This window comes from Pseudonaja textilis, chromosome 1, assembly GCF_049901715.1.
Source record: "Pseudonaja textilis isolate UNSWEBS1 chromosome 1, rPseTex1.2, whole genome shotgun sequence".
Taxonomy (NCBI): domain Eukaryota; kingdom Metazoa; phylum Chordata; class Lepidosauria; order Squamata; family Elapidae; genus Pseudonaja; species Pseudonaja textilis.
In genome coordinates, this window is record NC_141990.1 from 67,311,482 (window position 1) to 67,332,113 (window position 20,632).

The 20,632-nt window shown below is 34.7% G+C and overlaps 1 protein-coding gene across 1 annotated transcript in view; it reads right to left on the reverse strand.

Moving 5' to 3' along the window:
• FMN2 (formin 2) overlaps positions 1–20,632 on the reverse strand; it is a 187,112-nt gene that overhangs the window by 65,923 nt on the left and 100,557 nt on the right. Inside the window, 1 exon segment of the mRNA XM_087937054.1 lies at positions 5,038–5,099. Coding sequence (XP_087793180.1) covers positions 5,038–5,099 — 62 coding nt within the window.

Here is a 20,632-nt window from a genome sequence, read left to right on the forward strand (position 1 = left end):
TCAAAGTGAGATGGTTGGCAAAAAAATTACAAAACTAATAAATAAATAAAAATAAATTAAAAAGTTTGTGTTAACATGAAACATGAATTCTTCCTATACTACTTTACCTGGAATCTTTCATTAATTCTGACATCTCATTCCATGAAATCATAGCAAGTTGATTATCAAGTATTAGAGACTTTCTAAGTAAAAAAATCAGCAGAAGGTAGTAATAGTTTGATTTCTTTCATTAGCTAAAATGAAATGATTATTTAGACACCTGTAGTTTAGTTAGTTTAGTCATAAAGGAGCAGTAGTGGTCATTTAATGCATTATTATTCTATTTTTATCATTGGGGAGAAAAACAGTAGTAGGAATGACAGCTTAATTTAACTGGATGAGTGTTCATTTGGCAATGATGTATTTCTGCAGATGGCTAAATGTTTGGGCAAATCCTAGGGTTTACGTTATTCTTTATAAAGCCTACTACAGTAAAAAGATGGCCAATTACCCATTTTGTATGAATAAAACTTTCCAAATGCTTTCAAAAACAACAAAACAGCAAGATGATCAACAATAAAAATATCAAAATGTATGCAACATCATTGTAGGGAAAATGTCATAATTTTAATTTAAAATTATAGGAATGTATACAGAATTTCCCAAATAATAATATTTTTTTCAAAACTTAAACCACATTAACAATGGGAAGACAGAGGGTTTTTCCCCCAGATATTTATGTATTTTAGAAGTCATCCAATTGCAGAATGATTCTGAGTCATTTACATTTAAAATAGGACAAAATAATAACTCCAGGTCTGGAAGGACAGACATGTTTTAAAAAACTTGTGGAATGATGGGATCTAGATCGATAGGGAATCTTAATCCAGAGAAGACAGGCCTCCTGGGTCCTAATAATTGACATTGATTGAGAGGACTCAAATTGCACCAACTCTGTCTGATCTTATTGGATGGACAAACATGATCTATAATCCTCCTATGAAGGCATAAAAGGAAGAACTTAATGGGACATTATCAATGGCTTGGGGGGTTGGACTAGATGATCTACAAGATCCCTTCCAACTCTGTTAATCTGTAATCTGCTTGAATTAGCCCTCAAACTTCAAGGGCAGCCAGTGGAGCAATGGAATCATATGGGCATATAAATCATTGCCAATGCCATTGCATTCTGAATCAGCTGCAGCTTCTAAGTAGTCTTCAGTGGCACTCTATGTATACCACATTGCAATTTTCTGACTGGGGCATAAATGACCATCTGGAGAACTCCTGATCTAGGAAAGGCTGCAACCATTGAACAGATGAAACTGTACCAAAATCTTAGCTGTGAATCCAAAATGACCCCTACATTGAGCACCAAAAGAGGATATACAATTGAAATATAATTGTGGAAAAGGCCCAAGTTATTTTAAAGAAACACGACAATGTATATGTTGAGTTGTCCATCTTAGATATTAGTTCAATATATAAAAATTCATCAACTGCCAAGTCATTTGGATGCTTTTTATTAAAATGGTTCCATAAAAAATGCAGTGATTGCTGAGCAATTGATATATGAATTTGATATTTTATATATGTATTTATGCTATGCCTTTATCAAATTCCTTTATTAGGTAAGTAAACCTTTATTGGAGCATTTGACCAACATATGCAATACACACACACACACACACACACACCAAATACATAAATATATTTAAAATTAGAAACCAAACTAAAAGAAAGTATGAAGTCCAAAGGAAAGTAGTGATAACAATGTTCTCCTTGAACAAAATGATAGTCTATTTTTTTCAAATAAAAATAGAAACTGTCGAAAAACAAATACTTGTGTAACGATTAGATAAAACTATATTTACTGTCTCAAAACTAGATAGATTAATAAGCCTGAACTAGGGTCCTTTGCTGTAGGATAATGACCAAAGGACTACAATATGTTTAGTAATCATATAGTCTAACAATACTTGAATTCCTTAGTAAACAGGAATTGAGCCTCAGGATTGTGGCTTTTGAAATTAGGGTGTGTTTAGACTTGGAGGCTGCCCAAACTTCTTTCACATCTCGAAGGAAAAGCACCATGCCAAACATATGTAATCAGCAAAAAAAAAAGTGATTACATTTTGAAGAAAGATCATAAAACAAATGCTCCCATATGTTGTAGAGATCAAATAGAATATCTGAGAACTTGCACTGCAATGTTTTAACTATATAGTGAAAAGAATGTTCTGATCTGACAATTAATGCAGTGTGTGAAAAATAACAGAAAAGGTCATGTAAGTTAATAAAGAATTTTAGAAAAAGAAACACTTATTCTAAAATGTATGTATGGGTATAAGTTTTGTTTAACATCTAATCAATTCAAATAAGTAATTTATCATCTCCTGAATCAGAAATTGTGGGTCAAAGACAAAGGAGAATGGGAACCATTTAGTTCTCACCATCTAACTTTCTTAATGGAGAAATGAATGAAATGATTATCTAAATCAGTATATTTACAGCATATATGACACATCAGAGTTGTTACTGAGTTTATTTTTCAATCGATGAGTTAATTACAGTAGAATAGAATAGAATAGAATAGAATAGAATAGAATAGAATAGAATAGAATAGAATAGAATAGAAGGGACCTTGGAGGTCTTCTAGTCCAGCTCCCTGCTCAAGCAGAAGAACCCATACTATTTCAGATAAACGATTGTGTAGACCACAGGTGTCAAACTTAATCAATCATTAGTCAGGTATTGGGTCACTTGGAGTTTCTCTAAATAGAAATGCATGATAAAATATTTAGCAGAAATTAAATGAATTGCATATAATCCAAAGTTTTCATCATTTTATACAGCTCATCTGGATAAAAGGACATACTCTGAAAATAAAAATAGATGCTACCTAGGGCTGAATTAGCTTTTTTAAGCAGCTGCTGCACACTTTTGGCTCATACTTAAGTGGTGGTCTGCTAAGACACTAACTCCCTTATTTGCTACGGTTGAGCCAGGCACCACCTATTTTATACCTGTGTATTTGATTTTTCTTGTCCATATGTGGGCACTTGCTTTTCTCACCACTGAATTGTATTTTATTGAATAGGATTCACTGTTCAAACCTGTCAAGACCCTTCTGAATCTTGAGTCTATCTTCTAATTGTTACATATTTCCCCTAGCTTGGTGTCACCTGCAAATCTGACAAGTTCCCTTTCTACCCAGCCCCACCTATATCATTTATGAAGATGTTGAAGAGCATCTTCATAAATTACATAGGGCACAGAACCTTGAGGTACCCCACTGCATGTTTTACTCCATGTAGAAGTAGTTCCATTGAGGACTACATCAATGAGTCCTGGTGGTGCAGTGATTAGAATGCAGTACCCCACTGCATGTTTTACTCCATGTAGAAGTAGTTCCATTGAGGACTACATCAATGAGTCCTGGTGGTGCAGTGATTAGAATGCAGTACGGCAGGCTACTTCTGCTGCCTGCCAACTACCTGCTACCTTCAGTTCAGCGATTCAATTTTCACACGCTCAAAGTTGACTCAGGCTTCCATTCTTCCAAGGTCAGTAAAATGAGGACCCAGATTGTTGGGGGCAATATGCTGACTCTGTAAACTGCTTAGAGAGGGCTGTAAAGCATTGTGAAGCAGTATATAAGTCTAAGTGCTATCGCTAAATGCTGCTGGCCAGCCAATTGCAAATCCATCTGGTGGTGCACTGTTTGTCAAGAAGTAGGCTATGGTTTGTTTTGTTAAATATATCAAGTATACTAAGTATTGGTTAAATATACCAACTAAACTGTCCACAGCATTATCCACTGATTAAAAAAATAATTAGTTCCATAATAAAATAAAGATGTCTGACATCACAAAAAAACTTTTACAGTGAATTTTTAAATAGTAGAAGAAATTAAAATGTGTCTTAGCTATTCTGCAATGAAATCAGTAACTGGATTTAAAAACTCATTAACAAATAAGAATAAATCAAAATTTGCTTTGAATAAATATATTTTGTCATGATATTTTTTCAATGTATAATATCAGATGTAATAATGAGGCATCATATGGATTCTAGAAAGACCTCCAAAGGTCCGTAAGATGGTGTGGATCTCTATGAGAAGACTTGAAACAAGGCCGGCACTGGATCTATACAATATAATCCTGTATACTCTGTTGACATATAGTTAGAATGGGAAAGAGTGAACTAAGTGTATATAAATTTACACTTATTTATTTATTTTGTCAATTGCTTACAAGATAATAGATGTAAGTAAAAACATAGTTATGAATACATAGATACATATAAGAAAAATTAAAAAATAAAAGAAAAGAAACAATAGGACAGGGATGGTAGGCACATTGGTGCACTTATGCACACCCCTTACAGACCTCTTAGGAAAGGGGTGAGGTCAATAGTAGACAGTCTAAGGTTAAAGTTTTGAAGGTTTGGAGAAAAAACCACAGAGTCGGGTAGAATATTCCAGACATTGACCACTCTGTTGCTGAAGTTGTATTTCCTGCAATCAAGTTTGGTGCGATTAACCTTGAGTTTGTATCTATTGTTTGCTCTTGTGTTGTTATGGTTGAAGCTGAAGTATTCATTGATAGGTAGGACATTGTAATGTATATACTATACTTAGATCGGACTGAAGGTGGCGTAGTTCTAGGTTTTCTAGGTCTAGAATTGGCACATAGCTCAATGGAAACAACAAATTTAACAAAGAAATATAAATTCAGGGAACAAAAAGACAGCTCCTTCTATCTTCCTTTTGGCACAAGCCTAACAAATCTTGCCTTCTAGTAATTAATCCACCCTGGTTTCTCCATCTCTGTATGACTGCTCTGTAAGGGAATCTAACCCTAATTTATAATACTGAATCCAGGCCTGTCCAATTTCACAATTGGTAACATTCCTTCAATTTTTGCATGGTATTTACATTTAATTGTCACTGTGATATTGTTCTACCATAGCAATACAATCAGTCATGATCGTGATTCTGCCATTTTTGGCAAACATTGTAAACTATAATTAGTGCATTTTTGCTTTGTTACTCACATTCTCATAAAGAGCTTGAAGAGTCTCTAAGTCCACCACCGAGTTGTCCAAGTTCATGACAGCTATGAAAAAGGCAGACAAAAATTTAAAAAAGGATTACATTTCAAGAAAAGACTAAGCACTATACAGACACTTTAAAAAAAAAATTATTTACTGTCCATACAGCTTAATGGATCACAATTTATTAATGTCTTTAGAAAATGTTCCATCTAACAATAGACAAGAAAACTAGTGGAACCTGGCATTACATTTTAATACAGTCAAGTCAACTTCCCCCCACAATCAGCTGCTGGGCCTGCCCACCCTGGCTCTATTCTGACCTTTATTTCCTGGTTTTGAAGCTCAGCTGCTTCGGTACAGCAGATTGGCGCTCGTCAGCTGTTGAAGACACAGGGAAAATTCAGGACTGCAGGAGAAGGTCAGTAGCAGACCCTCTGTGTGTGTGTGTGAAGTGCGCGTTTGACACATGCACACATAGTGCAGCCACCAAACCACGCCCACAGAACCAGTGATAAAAAAATTTGAATCCCACCACTGGTGAGCTTATTGTTACCCATGTTACAGAAAAAGTCAAATGGTAACAATAAGTTTTACATCAGAGTTTTATGGTCTGACTTTAAAAAATACACATTATAGTCAAACAGCAAAGGGGACCTATCTCTAGCTGAGTTTCAGCTTTTGACTATCTAATCCATGGATCAACCCTACCAGATACCCAACTTATATGTAACAGATATAAGTTTGCTTAAAATAACCTATGTCGTTAGTCATTATACAAACAGTTCCATAAGTATGACTTCAAAAGAGAAGTTTCATTTAGAATGAAAAACAGGAAGGGCAAGTAACATATTTAATAATAGCAAAGATATAAGGATTTAAGCTGGTAAGACAGAATTCATTAAGAATGATTTCAAAAGTTTATCTTAGTGCTACTTAAAAAGAAACCAAGAAAGCAAAATTAGTTTTTAATATATAAAAATCTCTAACAGAGAAAGGAGATCAAATTTCCATGACTTCTGACAGGAGGAAACATTCAGAGAAGCATGTGTACCAGTCTTTTAACCATGCAGCCTGGTTACATCATACCAGAACAGATTATCTAGTGGGGCAACCTCAAAAATCGTGGTTTATCTTTATTAAGGAAAACCATTCTTCACATATTGAAATCAGCCTCTGTTAAATTCACATACCATGTTTGTTTATAATTTACCAAGTCCGGAACTGTATTTCAACAGAATTATCCACATGGCAGGCTTTCTACACATCCCATGGAATTTCTGGTGAAGTCATTAATAAAGTCATTTATTTAAAATAGGTTTTTACCTTTTACATCTTATCAGAATGTCAGGTCTGGGGTAGAACTTACGTATAACTACTAAAACAAAATAACTACTAAAGTTTCATCATCATTTTAGCCGTTGTTTATCCACTGTAGGATGAAGGCCTCTTCTGCATGTTTCCAACCAATATGGTCCTGAACTTAAATTTAAAGAACTTAATTAAAGCTGACACAATCTAGAAATTCCCAAGAAAACAAAACAACCTGAATGGGGACAAGGTACTATTGTAGTACCAAGTCCATGTGAGTTGTATTCTTTTTCAAGATAGTTTTTCATTAGTTTATAATATAGCATACAAAGAAAATACAAAAGTAAATAGTAGGGAAAATAGGGAAGCGAAAAGGGAATGGAAAAGTGAGGGAAAGAAAAGGGGAAAAAGAAAAAAGGCATTGACTTCCAACTTCCTGTGGTGCAGTAGAATAGGGTATTAACTAAAAGCCTCAACTTTTTACTTTTACATGATTGTATTAATTAGCCATTTCTATTGTAACAAATCTCTTTAATTGGTAAAACCCAAAATCAAAGTTTCACTTTTTTCCACCTCAAGTACAAAGTCCAGAGGTGGTTTCTAAGCAGAAATAATATTTTTTTCTTTGATCAAAGAGGTCAATTTAGCCATCTTTATTATCTCCATCAGTTTTTGCAGCTATTCATCCATTGTGGGGATCGAGGCAACCTTCCATTTCTGACATAAAGTAGTCTTGCTGCCATCAACATATATAACATCAAAGTTTTGATTTTTTTTTTCCAGGTCTTTTTTCATTAAACCCAAAAGAACAAGTCTCTGGTTTTCTCTTTATATTCACTGTAAGAATTTTCTATATTAAAATATGAATCCCACTCCAACATTTCTTGGCTTTATCACACATCTGCCATAAATGATAAAAAGTCTTCTTTATATTTACATTTCCAACATTAATTTGAAGTACATGTGGGTTAGATTCTTGAATTTTAATTTACCATAAATATTCTGGCCTCAGGGGAGAGATATCAAATCAAATCAAATCTTTATTATTGTCATAGACTAGTGGTTCTCGACCTTTTCTTCACCCCGGATTCTCTTTAAAAACCCTTTGTTGCCCCAACTATGGACATGGACCTCCACGATTTAACTCAAGATTTAAATCATAACATTTTTCAAGCCTTTGTAGACCCCTTGTGATGACATTTGTAGACCCCTTGTGATGACACACCAGCATTCTGTAGAACACAGGTTGAGAGCTACAGTCATAGATCATCATAAGAAGGGTAGGGAAAACTATGGATTTTGTTGACTCTGAAAACCATCCACTGATGTCTTTTCTGACTGCAGTTAAGTGCCATACACCCAGCCCCCCAAAGGGAGAAAACCAGCCATCTGATTACAATGCAATTGCTTTCATGTTTCTTCTTTCTTCTATTTAGCATTTTCTTCTGCTTTCTATTTAATCTATATACCTATAAGGCAAATCTTGACCTGGAGCAAAACTTAGCTTGAATTTCCTTTGACAATTCCTGACAAAAACTTAACAACAGATTACATTGCCCTCTATAAATCAGTACCTTTCACTGTTGCTAAATGATTTTGTGTATACACCTCAAGATTAGAGACAATATAATTCATGCTCATTTGTTTTTCATTGCTGTAAAGCATTTAGTGATAAAATCCAGTGTCTGGGACTCATCACATTTTCTCCCTACAGGTCTGAAATATATCTTTAGTTACAGTATAATAAAAGAATATATAAATAAGGAAATGTTGATCTTGATTGCATGAAGCAGAGTCCAGAGCGTTCTTAAAGATTGGAGGGAAGAATTAAAAAGAGATAAAAATAACATTCCTTCTTTTCAGGATATATTCTTTTTTCCAGAGTCTTCTGAAAAAAACATTTCTTTTTTCCAAATTGTTTTATCATGTTTTACTCCTTTCCTTTTCTCATTTACCTATTTTCACAAAACAGTTTTGTTTACCAATAACTTATCTTTTTATATATCTGTATGAAATATTTTAAAAGTTAGTTCCCTATGACATATGTTTTAACTGTTTTTCTTCTTGAAAATTGTAAAAGTTAATTTTTTTATAAAAGCTTTCTAAAATCAAACATCTAGTCCTTAAACTAAATAAACTGCATTAAAATTTCAGCAAATCAGATTGCCTCATTTGAATAGCAACATAGATCAATATCATAATGCACCACAATAGAATTTCATGTAAGTTATTTTGCACGTAAACCAAAGCAAATCATCTCCCTACAGTAGAATAGCTAAGTACAGTTTTAATTAAGTGTGGGCCCCCATGTATCAAATATAGCAAGCAAAGTCTAAGAGATGGCAAGAAAGATTTGATAAAGAACAAGGTGGGGGAAGGGAGCCAGGAAGAGAAAAATATACCTTGTTTTACAGATGCATTGTCATTTCCTATTTTTAATAAGCAGAAATTGTCTATGGTTAACTATACACTTCATTATGAACAAAAGCTTGCAAGGTATTTTATGATGGAATAGACTGCATCTATCTTGTACAGACAATATTATCCACGAGGATTTAAAGGAATACAAGATTTCAGGAAAATTGCAAAGGGCAGGTGTAATCAGTTTAAAAGGAATCAAATACTTTACACAAACCAAACATTTATTCATTTTTTAAATTTTTTTTATCTTGCTCTTTATAAGTAACTTAAGGCAGTCAGCATACATAATACTTTTGCCTCCTATTTTTCCCACAGCAATGCAGTGAGGTGGGGTTATCTGGGCAAAGACAGAGTAACTAACCCAAACAGCTGTTATGACTAAAAATAAATATAAGCCATCAGTGTGTAGCAAAAATAAATAAATATGAGCTAACTATGTGTGGCAGCAGCCAAAAAAGCCAACATAGTCCTAGTCTGCGTTAATAGAGAGATAGAATCATGATCACGTGATATTCTAGTATTGTTTTACAAAGCATTAGTAAGATCACACTTGGAATACCGAATACAGTTCTGGTCACCACAATATAAAAAAAGATGTTGAGACTCCAGAAAGAGTGCAGAGAACAGCAACGAGAATGCTTAAGGGACTGGAGGCTAAAATATATGAAGAATGGTTACAGGAATTGGATATGTCTAGTCTAATGAAAAGAAGGACTAGGGAGACATGATAACAATATTCCAATATTTGAGGGGCCCCTACAAAGATGAGTGGGTCAAACTATTTTCCAAAGCACCAAAAGGCAAGACAAGAAACATGGGATGGAAACTAACCAAGGAAAGAAGCAACCTAGAAATAAGGAGGAGACATTTCCTAACACTGAGAGCAGCCAACTAATGGAACAGCTTGCCTTCAGAAGTTGTGGGTGTTCCATTATCAGAGGCTTTCAAAAAGAGACTGGACAACCATTTATCTGAAATGATATAGGGGGTTTGAGCAGTGGGTTAGACTAGAAGACCTGAATTCTACCTTCTGTGTTCTAAAATTCAAAGCCTCCTGATTTCCAGTCTTCCTGGAAATCACGGGACTGAGTTTTAAAACATAGCACCATAACCACTACACTAAATTGGCTTTTACTTAATTATATAATTATTATATATTTAATTATATTATAATTATATAACTGTAAATTTATATTACAATTGTATAATTACAATATATAATAACTATTAAATACAGAATATTGTCCTCATGATAAACACCTGTACAGATTTAACATGCAAAATGTTTTCCCAGTCTTTCCCCAAGAGTGTTGCTGAAGACCTATTGTTAAGAAGTTAAACAATATTGAATTTCTTTGTTTTCCTAGTATTTGAATTACGTTAAGCCTGAGTTTAACTAATGCTTAATAGTCAGATTAATCTTTTCATATACTTATTAACAGCCTATTAATATTTGTACAAATACTGCAAAACTATGCCTTCTACATGTGTTAGTGAATTCTGTTAAAAAGGCCAAATTTTTTTAGTATATAAGTGTTTCTCCAATTCCTTTGAACAATTTAAGCATATTTTATCACAGCAAAAGAAACATTCCCTTATGATAAATATCACCATTATGGAACGTACACTCAAATACAACTTTTTTCCTTTTTGAAATAAAAAATATCACACACTGCTTTGGCATTCTCTTTAAACTCCATCTTAAAACTCAAAAGTCCGCTCAAAAATGTTAACTTTTGTGAACAAGAAATATAGCATAGCTTCTTGTTTTACATTTTTCAAGCTTGTTAAGATTACAAAAGAATGAGACGCAGAGCAATAGAACACTTCTGTTTGAATATTTACAGGAGATAACAGAAGGTCTGGTCTGGTATCATGGTACCAGGTGGTTTGTGTATCTTCAGTGGCACAGGTATGCAGGCTACTGCCTGTATTTCACACAACTGCTCATACACTATGATATAAAGCACAATAAAAACAACTCCTCTATAATATCATATTATTATAGCCCCATAGGTACAGCACAAAAATAAAAATCACTACCAGGAAATAAAATGCAACTGGTTGCCTTACTATTGCTGGTTCTGTGAGATTTGCAATTTGCCATGGTTTCTCTGGCACAATAAATATGTTAAATTTAAAGGCCTACATGATTTAACAGTTGACTCCCATCTTCTATTATATATCTGTACTGCTGTTGATCAATATAGAGGCCTTTCAATGAAGCTTCTGGTGTTATTTTAGCACTTGGGATAAGGCCTTGTGTTGCATTGTTTTTAAATGTTGGAATTTCTTTTGTCCCTCACTCTCTCAAAGTTCTGCAGTTTAGAATAGAGTAAAATAGAATTCTTTATTGGCCAAGTGTGATTGGACACACAAGGAATTTGTCTTGGTGCAAATGCCATCAGTGTACATAAAGGAAAAGATACATTCGTCAAGAGTCAAGAATCATAAGGTACGACACTTAATGATAGTCATAGGGTACAACAAGCAATCAAATCATGGTAGGAAACAGTCAATATAAATCATAAGGATACAAGTGACAAAGTTACAGTCATACAGACAAAGTTACAGTTTTGCAGAAATGTAGCTTTTTTATCAGGTTTTTAACTGTTCATTTTAGTATCCATTTGAATTAATGTTTTGCTTTGCTATTTTAAAAAACCATAAATACCGTACCTTTGAATAATTGCTATAATAGAAATCTGAGGTAAAAAACTGACTAAATATACATATAACTCTACATTTTAAAACAAACATCAATGACCTTTATACAATGCTAAATGGATATGTTTAATTGTACTCTTATTACCAGTTTTTTAGTAGCACAGCAATGAAATGACTTGCCTTGCTCATTTTCTTGCTCAACACAATATTATATATGTCAGGAGTTGAGGACAATCCTGGTCATTTATGACACAGTATTTTTAGAGGGAAATGAAAGCTAATGCCTGTTAGGTAATTTCATGCCAGGTTTGCTTATTTAGAGGTTGTCTTGCAGGCCAACATATTGTTACTATATCCCACAAGCTAAGTAGGATATATAATGTATTGGCACATCCATTGGTTGCTAGAAGGCTGGAAGAACTGTCTTGAGTCAGTTTTATGGTATGGAGAGAAGGATTAAAGTTTGAATTGTAAAACAGAACTATAAAAGAATATTGAATGGTTTGAGAAGAAAGGAAAAATAGAGGAAGTTATGATTGGAGGTAAATGATGAGATCTTGAGAAAGGTGATAAGTTTCAAGAACAAAAAGAATATATGAAATGTGCATATATTCAGGAATGGTTTGCAAGGGTAGAAAAGTACAGAAAAGTATAAAGAACAGTATGGGAGTAAACTAGTTTCAGATTCCAATTTTTTATTAGTTTATCATAATATATAATACATAGAAAAATGAAAATAATGGGAATGTAGGGGAGGAAAAAGGAAAGAGAAAAAATGTAGGGAATAAGGGAAAAAAGAAAAAAAAGCATTAACTTCCAACTCTTTTTAGCACAGTAGAATAAAATAATATCATGCACTCTAACATTTTACTTTTTCATAATAATATGTACTAGCCATTTCCATGACAATAAACATATCTAATTAGCAAAACCCAAAATCAACGTTTCATTTTTTTCCCCACTTCAAGCACAAAGTCCAGTAATGGCTTCCAAGTGGAAATAAAATTAGGTATATTCTTTTTTGGGAGTAAACTAGTTTCCGTTGTTTCCTTTCTTTTTACTGCATGTCTTTAATGATTTACTGAGAATTTGTTTCTTCCTTTCTCCATTGTATAACAGCCCTTAGCAATAGCACTTAGACTTATGTACCACTTCACAGTGCTTTACAGCTCTCTCTAAGTGGTTTACAGAGTCAGCATATTGCCCCCCAATATTCTGGGAACTCATTTTACCAACCTCAGAAGGATGGAAGGATGAGTCAACCTTGAAGTTGATGAGATTTGAACTGCCAAATTGCAGGCACCCTGCTGGCAGCAGAAGTAGTCTGCATCACTGACCTTGTTAACCTTGAAAGAAATATGTATACATACATGTGTATGTATGTACCCTACTTTGGGATTTATAAGTTCATGCAACCTTGAAAGAAATACTATGATGTGTATGTATGTACCCTACTTTGGGGATTTATAAGTTCATGCAACAATGCAATATTGTACTTTCTTAACAATCTATATATATATATATTGGTGATTATTAAAGCTTCCACTTAAAGAGAAGAAATGTGTCCAAAGTATTCTCACTCCTGCCCAATTCCTCTATTTTAAATACTTAATAAAAGTGATATAACGATGACCTGACATGTTGGGAATTTTGATAAAATTAATATTTTAGTTCATGTATCTTTTAATATGCTAATATCATTTGATAACTGGCTTAAATGTCATTTTTGCTATGTATTCCCTGCCAAAACTACTTCTTATGTGATGTATTCTGAGACGTAATAAAGTATTACATTAAACTGAATGAAGTATTGCATAAAGAAGACATCAGCAATTGGTTAATAACTGGCGATAGTCCCAGCAAAAGTCCCAGCAAAAAGAACAATAGGAAATTACAGCCATGTGCACTAATCAAACAGGTGGCAAGAAAGTAGGGGCAGGAAGGCACAACACAGGTTATGTAAACAGTAAATACAGTGCCAAAGATAAAGATCTCAAGTGCCTATATACAAATGCACAAAGTCTGGGAAACAAGGGTGAACTCAAACTACGAATACATGAAGGTAAATATGATATAGTTAGAAAAACAGAAACTTGTTGGGATGAAACCCATGACTGGAATATTCTGGTAGAAGGATACAAACTATTTAAAAAACAAAAACAAAAAAACACACCCCATAAAAGAGGAGGTAGAGTTGCCCTGTATGTAAAGGACCACCTTATTGCTACAGAAATGCATGAAACCAAAGATGAAAACCACCTAGAATGCATATAGGTTCAATATAAAAGAAAAAAAAGAATGACATGGCCATAGGCGTATATTGTAGGCCACCCAATCAAGCAGAAAAAATAGATGTCTTTTTTGCCGGCCAACTAACAAATATATGCAGGAAACACACAACAATAGTAACGGGAGACTTCAATTATCCTGATATCAATTGGAAAACTAATTCTGCACCAAGTGAGAAATCAAAGAAGTTCCTAACCACCCTAGCTGACAACTTTGTTGTCCAAAAGGTAGAGGGTGAAACTAGAGGGACAGCCATACTAAACTTAATTCTTACAAACAGAGAAGAAGTGATAGAGGGAGTTGAAACTGCAGGAACCTTGGGTGAGAGTGACCATGTCATACTAGAATTCAACATAACACAAACACAAGCAACAGAACATAATGATACCAGAGTCTTGGATTTTAAAAGAGCTGATTTCAATAAACTCAGAGAGAACTTGGGAAAGATTCCATGGATGAAAATCCTAAAAGGGAAAACAACTCAAGAATCTTGAGAAACTCTAAAAACTATGATCATAGAAACCCGGACCAGCACAATACCACTGAGAAAGAAAAACAAGAAATCCAAGAAGAAACCAGCATGGCTACACAAAGATCTCTCTGGCAAATTGAAAGAAAAAAAGGACAAGTATAAAAAATGGAAAGAAGGACATACAACTAAAGCAGAATATCAGCAGATAGCCAGAATCTGCAAAGACCAAGTCAGGATAGCAAAGGCTCAGAACGAACAAAGACTTGCAACAAAAGTCAAAGATAATAAAAAAAAGTTTCTTCTAACATATAAATAACAAGAAAAAAAAATCAAGGAACAGTTGATCCACTAAAGAGAGAAGATGGCAAGGAAGTAACAGGCAACAGAGAGAAAGCAGAACTGTTTAACTCATTCTTTGCATCCATCTTCACGCAAAAAGAAACTATAGCTCAACCCACCAAAAACAACTGTAAAAGACAAACCAGAAATAAAAGTTAAAATAAGCAAAAAAATAGTAAGAGAACACCTGTCCGATCTTGATGAAAACAAATCACCGGGGCCTGATGGATTACATCCCAGAGTTTTAAAGGAGCTGGCAGAGGTCATCTCAGAACCACTGCACCATATCTTTCAAAAATCCTGGAGCACCGGGGAATGACCAGAGGACTGGAAAAGAGCTGATATGGTTCCCATCTTCAAAAAAGGAAAAAAAAAAAACAGACCCAGGAAACTATAGACCAATCAGCCTAACATCAATACCTGGGAAGATACTGGAAAAGATAATAAAAAAACAGATCTGCCAACATCTAGAAACAAGTAAAGTAATAACTAGCAGTCAGCACGGGTGTGCTAAAAACAGATCATGCCAAACCAATCTTATTTCATTCTTCAACAGAGTGACTAAATTAGTAGACCAACAAAATACTGTGGACATAATTTATTGAGATTTCAGCAAGGCATTCAATAAAGTGGACCACAACCTACTTCTTAGTAAGCTAGAAAAAAGTGGAATAGATAGCACCACCACTAGATGGATTTGCAACTGGCTGGTAAACCATACTCAACATGTAGTCCTTAATGGGTCTAAGTCTACATGGAGGGAAGTAAGCAGTGGGGTGCCACAAGGTTCTGTCTTAGGCCCAGTACTCTTCAATATCTTCATTAACGACTTAGATGAGGGAATAGTAGGGGAACTTACCAAATTTGCAGATGATATTAAGATGGCAGGAATAGCTAACACCCAAGAAGATAGGCTCAAGATCCAGGCTAAGATTGACAGACTAGAACACTGGGCCATATCTAATAAAATGAAATTCAACATAGAGAAAAGTAAAGTCCTACCCTTAGGCAAGAAAAACCAAAAGTACACATATAGACTGGGTGAAACCAGGCTCAATAGCAGTAATTGTGAGAGGGATCTTGGAATCTTAGTGGACAATTAGCTAAATATGAGCCAGCAGTGTGCAGCAGCAGCCAAAAAAGCGAATGCAATCCTAAGTTGCATTAACAGAGGGATACAGTCAAGATCAAGGGAAGTACTAATACCACTCTATAAAGCCTTAGTAAGACCACACGTAGAGTACTGCATCCAGTTTTGGTCACCACATTATAAAAAAGATGTTGAGACTCTAGAAAAAGGACAGAGAAGAGCAACCAGGATGATTAGGGGACTGGAGGCTAAAACATACAACAAACGGTTGTAGGAACTGGGCTTGGCTAGTCTAGTAAAGAGAAGGACCGGGAAGACATGACAGTGGTCTTCCAATATTTGAGGGGCTGCCACAGGGAGGAAGGGGTCAATCTATTTTCTAAAGTGCCTGTAGGCCAGACAAGAAATACTGGATGGAAACTGAACAAGGAGAGATTTAACCTGGAAATAAGGAGAAACTTTCTGACAGTGCGAACAATCAACCAATGGAACAGCTTGCCCTTGGAAGTTGTGGGAGCGCCATCACTTGAGACTTTCAAGAAGAGATTGGACTGCCATTTGTCAGAAATGGTGTAGGGTCTCCTGCTTGGGCAGGGGGTTGGACTAGATGACCTACAAGGTCCCTTCCAACTCTGATTATCTGTATCTGTAGGCTTATAACATGCTTGCCTATATTTTTAAATTATTCACAGGCATAAGAGTGGACAACATCCAAGATTTCTTAGAAGAAAATAACAACCCTCCAGTAGAAAGAAAGGGGACAACAAGAAAAGCAGAGGTACAAAATATCAACTTCTGATTGATAAAATCATTTGGGAGAATTGCAAAAAGTGCAAAATCAATTTATACATGGTCCAGGTTAATTTTAAAAGGCATTCGATTCATTACCACATAGCTGGATCATCAAATGTTTCAAAACAATTGGTATCAATAAAATGTTAGAATGTTTATTAAAAAAATAATGAAGAAGTACAAGACAGAATTGTTGGTTGGAAATGAAAAATCTAACAATAGATTTTAATGTTAACATTAAGCATCTTCCAGGGTGACTCATTATCACCCTTATCTTTTGTCATTCCCATTATCCTATTTTCAGTGACTGGACTGTTTGGATCCAAAAATATAGCTAATAACTATTCACTATGCATTTCATTCCTGATTTGATACTGACAGATTATACCTGCCTCACAGAAATAGAGGCAAGATTTGCTTCAAGTCAAACAAACTACAGGATGTTCTCAACTTACGATAGTTCATTTAGTGACTATTCAAAGTTACAACAGCACTGAAAAAGTGACTTATGACCATTTTTCACACTTATGACCATTGCTGCATCCATATGGGGGATTACTAATTTAATAATTGCAGTGATTCACTTAACAACAGTTGCAAGAAAGGTTGTAAATGATTGTAAAATGGGGCAATACTTAACAAATGTCTCACTCAGCAACATAAATTTTGGATTCAATTATGGTACTAAGGCAAGGACTACCTGTATCAAAGCAAAAGCATGCATTGGTTGATTACATAAAAACATTCAAGAACAAGCACTGATGCAAGTTAAAAATTGGAACCTAGAGACTTCTGGTGACAAGGTATGGATGAGTAGAGGTGCTGAAGCTTGCTTGGGGTTTTTTGTTACCTTTCTTGCCGTTGGAGTGACCCTTAAGGGTGCACATATCCTGTAGAGAAACATGCCGGTATGGGGAGACTCGAGTTATGGTGTGGAGAAGGCGACTCTCATCGCGATGCAGAAAGACCCTGTAGAGACCAACAAAACGAGAGACTGCCATCCAAAGGAAGCGAATGAGTGACAGACTGTGGTGAACGGAGAAGAATGTAAGTGAAGGAATCTGTGATTTTGATAGAGTGTAGCACATTGGAGATGTCTAGTAGATGACAACAACATCAGTCAGAGCAAAGCCCAAAAGTAGTGGCTAAAAAAAGGATGCAAGTGGCGGTGAAAGCGAAAGGGCTTGTGAGATGGAAGAGGATAAGGATGCGAGCGATCAGACAGAGAAGATAAGAATGTTGGAGAGGCTTGTGTAATAGATGGTAATGGAAAAAAAGAGGAAAGAGTTTAGCTTTTGGAAAGTGTGAATGATTTGGATTGCTGATATTTGGGAAGATTGGATTAACAAACCTGAGACTGGGGGAAGATCGGAAGTGAGGAAGTAAACAAAGTTACTGTATTTCTATAGACGATACTTCACAATTTACTGGAATCTTTTTGAACTATTGACTTGGAGGTAGAGTAAGTGGAGGAAATCTGTTAATTGAAGAGACCATATGAAATTTGGAAGATTGGATTGCAAGATTGGACTGCAAGAGTTTTGAATGAAAGGAGGAACAACTGTAGCGGAGGGTGTGCTGAGACTGTAAAACCAGAGACATTATTCAGCAAGGCTGCGCTTCTGGTGTGTTTGGAGATGGAACTTTCTAACTTTAGAGATGAAGAGTTGAACAGTTACATTAAGATACTTCATGCCCTGTAGCCTCTGCTGTTTGGACTAACTGTTTATCTGATATCAATTTTCTGTTTCTCTCCCCAGGTATTTGATTGTGGTAAACGTGATCTATATCTGATTTAGATGATATATTAGTAATATTGAGGTTTATATCTTACTTTAATATATAGGGGAAAAGAGGGAAATGATAATAATTAACTAACTATTGATATTTGATTATATATGTTGATTATATTAGACTAAATAATTAATTGTGTTAACCTTATTTCAAATAATTAACTGTTGTATAGTAAGGTCAATTTATTGCTACTTAGACTTGTAAACATTTAAAACACTATTTTATAATATTGATATTTAGATTAAGAGTTCCATAGCGTTTATAGACATGTGGATTAGTAGTACTTAGAACTTAAGTATTGGAATTTTGATATAACTAAAATTTTAATATACTAAAATTTATAAATTTAGACACTTAATTTGGAATTTAATTTTGAAATTGTTTTGGATAATATTTATACTTATAAGAGTGTCTAGTCCACTAATATACTAAGGAAATCAGGAATCAACCAATTAGAGTAGTGGTTACTTCTATCTGATATTTTTGAATAGTAAATGCTAATTTGGGATAATATATTTAGTATAACACAAAAAAAGAAACAAATTCTCCAAGAAATGACCTCTACAACTAATACAATGCTTAAAACTGGGAAGAAGACTATTCCAACATTAACAACCACGGCGGCATCGTCCTCAATGATGGCACAAAAGACAATTGAGGAAACACTGCCTGGAGAGAAACAACCCTCTATCACGAATGCCAATATTCAGTCGACACTCTTCACCTTACAAGAATCTATGCTGAAGCTCCAAGAAATAATGACGAAAAATCATGCTGAGACAAGAGCCAATACAAATGAACTAAAAGAAGAGATGGGAAAATTAAAGGTGGAAATGAAATTAGATATTTCAAAGTTGGATGAAAAAATTGGAACAATCCAGCAAGCATTAGAGAGAAATGAATCAACAATAAAGGAGGTAGAGAAAAGAACTGAACAAACTGAAAAAAAAAAAAAAAACTGGAAATGGTTGATGAACATCTAAGAAACGTGAGCAAAGAAATGGATGACTCCCTGGTCTATCTGGAGATGGATAAGGCCACAGAATATTTGAGATTCCAGAATATAGTAGAATCAAAAGAAGAGGATTTGGAACAAATGATAGCAGAAATATTAGCAGAAGTGTTGGAAGAAGACAAGGATGATATTCTGAAAGAGTTGGACGAAGTTTACAGAGTGAGTACAAATTATGCAAGACACCATAAATGCCAAAAAGAAGTTCAAGTAAGCTTTGCTAGATGGAAGGTCCAGGATGTTATATACAAAATATCCAGAGAAGAAACAATTGCATATAAAGATAAAGAAGTCTTGGTGCTTAAACAAATCCCAAGAAGAGTGAGAGAGCAAAGGTGAGACTATAAATTTTTGGCAGCCCAATTAAATAAAAAAGGTATTGTATTTAGATGGTTAATCCCAGAATGGATGCTAATCTCATGGAAAGAAAGGAAAATTAGAGTAGACTCTGTGGAAAAAGCCCAAGAATTCTATGAACGACTGGTAGGCCTGGAAGAACTGAGTAGTAAAGATGAACTAGAATCAAATTCGCAAGATGACCAAGATTACCGAAAGAATAGAGACAGGAGTCCCAGGAATCTGAAATATACACAACAACAACAAGAGAGAGAAGAACCGAGGACACGTTACTAGCCACAAAGAGAAAGAGGAGTAATTACAAGACAAAGAGCAAGAATCAACTAGATAATAGATGAGGAAAAGAAAATATTATCAATTAACATAAACGGCCTGAATTCTAGGATAAAAAGGAAAAGAATATTAACTAAACTAATTAAACAAAATGCAGATATAATATGTTTACAAGAAACCCATATAAGGAAGTTAGATGAAAAATATTTAGAATGCCCCAAGCTACGGAAACTATATATATCACCAGCAGACTTTGGGAAAAAGAAAGGGATTGCAGTATAGGTGAAAGAGGATATGAAAGCAGACCTAATTTGGACAGATTTCAATGGAAGAATTCTGGTTTTACAAATCTGGATCAACTCAACTCCAATTCTATTAGTAGTAATTTGCGCCCCTCATGAAAACAAAAAAGAATTTTTTAAACAATTACACAAAAAAATAGTGGGATTAGAAAAAATGAATATTTGTATTTTAGGGGACTTCAATGCTATTGTGGACCATCAAAAAGACCAAAGTAGTGGGGGGAAGAAGAGGAAAAAGAGAGAGCTACTGAAAACATGCGAGGAAATGATGACTGAATTGAATTTGATAGATGTGTGGAGAAAATTAAACCTGGAGAAAAAGCAATTTACATTTTACTCCAATCCACACCAGTCATGGACACGAATTGATATGGTCTGGATAAATGCTGAAAAAGCAAATGAGTTAAAAGAGATTGAAATTTTACCTAATGAATGGGCAGATCATAATCCGATTCAGATATTGTGGAAAGGTAGAAAAA